This window comes from Pteropus alecto, unplaced genomic scaffold (genome assembly GCF_000325575.1).
Source record: "Pteropus alecto unplaced genomic scaffold, ASM32557v1 scaffold395, whole genome shotgun sequence".
NCBI classification, from domain to species: domain Eukaryota; kingdom Metazoa; phylum Chordata; class Mammalia; order Chiroptera; family Pteropodidae; genus Pteropus; species Pteropus alecto.
Window position 1 is genome coordinate 1,453,412 of NW_006438643.1, and position 3,833 is coordinate 1,457,244.

Genomic DNA, 3,833 nt, shown 5'->3' on the forward strand with positions numbered 1-3,833 from the left:
TGCTCAACCCTTGTCAAGTCACATTGAGGACTGGTTTCGTGGTGAGATTGCACAACACATAAATATGATTGAATTTATTATCTTTAAAAGAACAGAGAGTGGCACCATCTTTAGGAATTGCTTAACAAAAGCCTTTTGATATTCAGAATAAAAGTCATGGAAGCTCAGTGTCCTTAGAAAGGAAACAAAAAAGAAAGTTGGGAAAAGGTGAGAGTACAGAAACCTAACTGGGGAGCCAAGAGGAGTATTATGGAGTTCAAGGTTAACTGATGGGAATTCACAGCACATATGTGAGAGACCAATGTTTTGTTTTGGACTCTGGGGAAAGACTGGAAAAATTATATGTCTTAAAAGGAGTTTTTGAAGGTTGAAATGGGACATATTTAATTGGAAAAGTTAAATTTTTTTTTGTAGCTCCAGGAATAGCCTATAAAATATCTTTCTGGCTGGAATGGGTAATCCAACAAAGATAAAAAAAAATCCAGTACAAGGATAACTAGAAATTGAGCAGGTTAATAAACACAAGAATTTATATTCTCTATCTGATTGTAAATCTTTCTGGCTCCTCTTTCGAATTTAGCGGAATCTACTTTTTAGTTCTAAATAAGCCTCAGTGGAGAGGATGACCCCTAAATCTTTTCGTACAGAGTTTAAAAGAGAGCCTGGATAACTGGTAAGCTTTAAATATTTGCTAGGGTTAGCAACTATATGCTACAGTGGGAATCTCTAAACAAGTAATTTATTTGTTTAAGCAAAATTTATTATGTGCCTTCAATGCCCAAACAATGTTAGACTTTCTTTACTGTGAGATATGTGAAGGGTGCAATTCCAATCTTAAAGGCGTTTTAAGTCAAAATAAGTAAGGGGAAATCATTCAGCTAATAGTTGAAAGATAATATGAAATCATATGTAGTAAATGAAAAATATAAGGAAAAAGCAATCCATTTTGTAGAGATTTAATGGCTGGAAGAATTCTTGTAATAAAAAATTGTTGTGGGAAAATTTTATAGAATGTTAGATATAGTTCTTAATTAAAGAATTTAATTGTCATCAGTTGAGATAAAGCATAATCACATTTGAGATCACATCAGAAGGTGTACAAATATTCTGATGCAGAAATGATTAAATTATATATGGTGGAATCAAGCAACCATACTGGCTGGAGTAAAGAGTGACTAGAAAAAAATTGTTAGTTGAAACAAAAGACATTCTCATTGAAAAAAGCTAAGCATAGGCACAAGAATTGTTAAAAAATTGTAGGCAACATTACAAACTAAATATTTACTTGAGTTTAACACTGATGGTTGCAGTAGTGTTGATAATGGCATTGATGCTTGTGATGGTGATACTAATTTGGTTAGTGCCAAAAACAGAAGAGAAAGATGAGTATAAAGTAGAGGATAGTGAAGTCCAAGAAACTCTGAAAGATAGTTGAAACAAAAGGAAGAAAGCTGGTTATATGTATATATGTGAACCTGTAGTGCACATATTTGTGTATATTTAAATGAAGTACATGGTGAATTGTGGTAGGTCAGAAATTAGTGGGGTAGGATGCAGTGTGCTGAGTGAATGTGAGTATGGGTAGTGTCTGGTATGTTTGCATATCCCTGTCCATTATAAACCTTGACTTTCTTTTTTGTTGTTTTCTTCAGCATGAGTGACTCTGATATCCACACATAGAGCTAAAAAAAAAATTATACAAAGTTTATACAAAGTTTAGTATTCGAAGTCCTTAAGAAGTTGATCCCCTTATTACGGCCCTCCTTCAGAGGAGCTAACTCAATATCTCACCTAAAGGACATGCTTTGTAAAACACTCTTTGCTAAGTATACTATGACAAATGTAGGAGAATGTAGAAGACAATTACTGACAAGAATATGTAAATGGACAACTGAACAAGCATGGGTTTATGTATCAGTGGATGGGGATATGTACATTGTGATCTGAGATCTACTCTTCAAAGATATATTTACATTCATGAAAAGATAATTTTGTTTGTTTATATTTACATGGTCTTTATTTATTTACATTAGTTTCAAGTATACGATACATTGGTTAGACATCTATAAATTTCATAAAACGATTCCCCCAATTGCTCATTCCCTCCCCTGGCCCTCCACCTAACCAACATATTAATGCTAACTGCATTCTCTATGCCGTGCTCCTCATCGCCGTGGCCAATAGATTTTTATGGTCTTAATTCCACATAGTGCTTCTAATTTGGGCTGAGGACAAAAAATATATATATTTTTTTCTCTTATTTCAATCTTTCCTGTCTCTAGCCTTTTTCCTGAGAAGAAATCCTTCATTAACTCTGGTGTTCTTATTTTTGACCATATTTTTAAATAATATGATTTTACAAAAGACGTTGTGTTCTGATTTCATGCACCTCCAGATATACTATCCAAGTCAGTTATATCTCTTTTTCTTCCTATCCTCCATATACAAATACAAAAATACTCCATAGGTATAAATGTAGTTACATCATTATATTGTTTCTGCTTGCAATTTTAGGCAAAACACTTAAACCTGTATTCAACTAATCATATATAATCTCTCGTTAGTTGAAACAAAAGACTACTCTTCTTTGTAGGATAAAGACATAAGTTCTAACACTTCTTTCTCCAACTATACCAGTTTTTAGATATTCACTGAAAGGCAGTATTTTTTATTTCCTAATGTAAATTTATGTTATATTTCCAATTGTGTCAATAAATTGTTTAAATCTGATACTATTCAAGCACCAACCAAAAAGTAATGACAATATCCACTTTGATTTTATTCTTTCGTATTTTGAAAATTTAACATATCATGGATCTTGAGATAATCATGCTAAGAGAAATTTCATATTGAAAAAGTTGAAACCATATGATTTCACTCATATGTGGGATATAAAACTAAAAGCAACAAACAAATAAGACAAACAAACAAAAACTCAAAGATATAGACAATAGTTTAGTGTTACCAGATGGAAAGGGAGGAAAAGGGAGGTAGGTAAAGGTGAAGGGAGTCAAATATATGATGACAGAAAGAGATTTGATTTTGGATGGTGACCACACAGTACAATGTGCAGATAATATATTTGATTAATACACTTGAAGTCCATATAATTTTATTAACCAATGTCACCCCAATAAATTTAATAATTTTTTTTCAAAATTTAAAAAGAATATAACAAACAACCTAGAAATTAATTGTAACAATATATTGTATTGTATAATTTTTTAATGACTTTGAGTTTATGTGGGTTATTGAAATATTCTATGATTTATTTCTGCAGGTATAGATAACAGGAAAAATGCTCACATTTCCAGATGCCTGAATATTTATAGGTATGATGTTGATGTGGAGAAAATGTAGGAATATTTTTCAGAGTTTCAGCTATGATAATTAAAAATAAAAGAAGATGCAAACATAATTAAATAAATTAAGAAATAGAACGATTTCTGAGAATGAAATTTTTCCATGTGTAGGGATGAAAAGCAAAATTATGTCCTTAATTTTCATTGTCCCTTGATCAATAGCGTGTTTTAGGACAAAGGAACTCTAGTAGTTCTAATATTTTAATAGCGGTTATTTGTCTCCCTAACATCAAGTGGTTATTTAGATAATTTGGAAACATTCTTATGATAAATTCCTTGATGTAAAGATGCTTAGGATTAGTACTGTCTGGAAGAGTTACATGCATTATGTCCTCCTGTCTTAAACTCTGTTTTTCTTTCAATAGGAACATTTAGAAGCTCATCTGGGCTGGATCTCAAAAAATATATCTTTATGGAGTTTATAAACAGTAGCTGGTTCCAGCCACCCACTCTTCTTCTAACAGGCATTCC

At 31.9% G+C, this 3,833-nt stretch overlaps 1 protein-coding gene across 1 annotated transcript in view; it reads left to right on the forward strand.

Annotated features, from left to right (window-relative positions):
- Positions 1-3,774: 3,774 nt before the first annotated feature.
- The window catches only part of LOC102892442 (olfactory receptor 51A4-like), a 1,046-nt gene continuing 987 nt past the window's right edge, over positions 3,775-3,833 (forward strand). The window contains exon 1 of the mRNA XM_006915745.1: positions 3,775-3,826. Coding sequence (XP_006915807.1) covers positions 3,775-3,826 — 52 coding nt within the window. The remainder of the gene's footprint in view (positions 3,827-3,833) is intronic.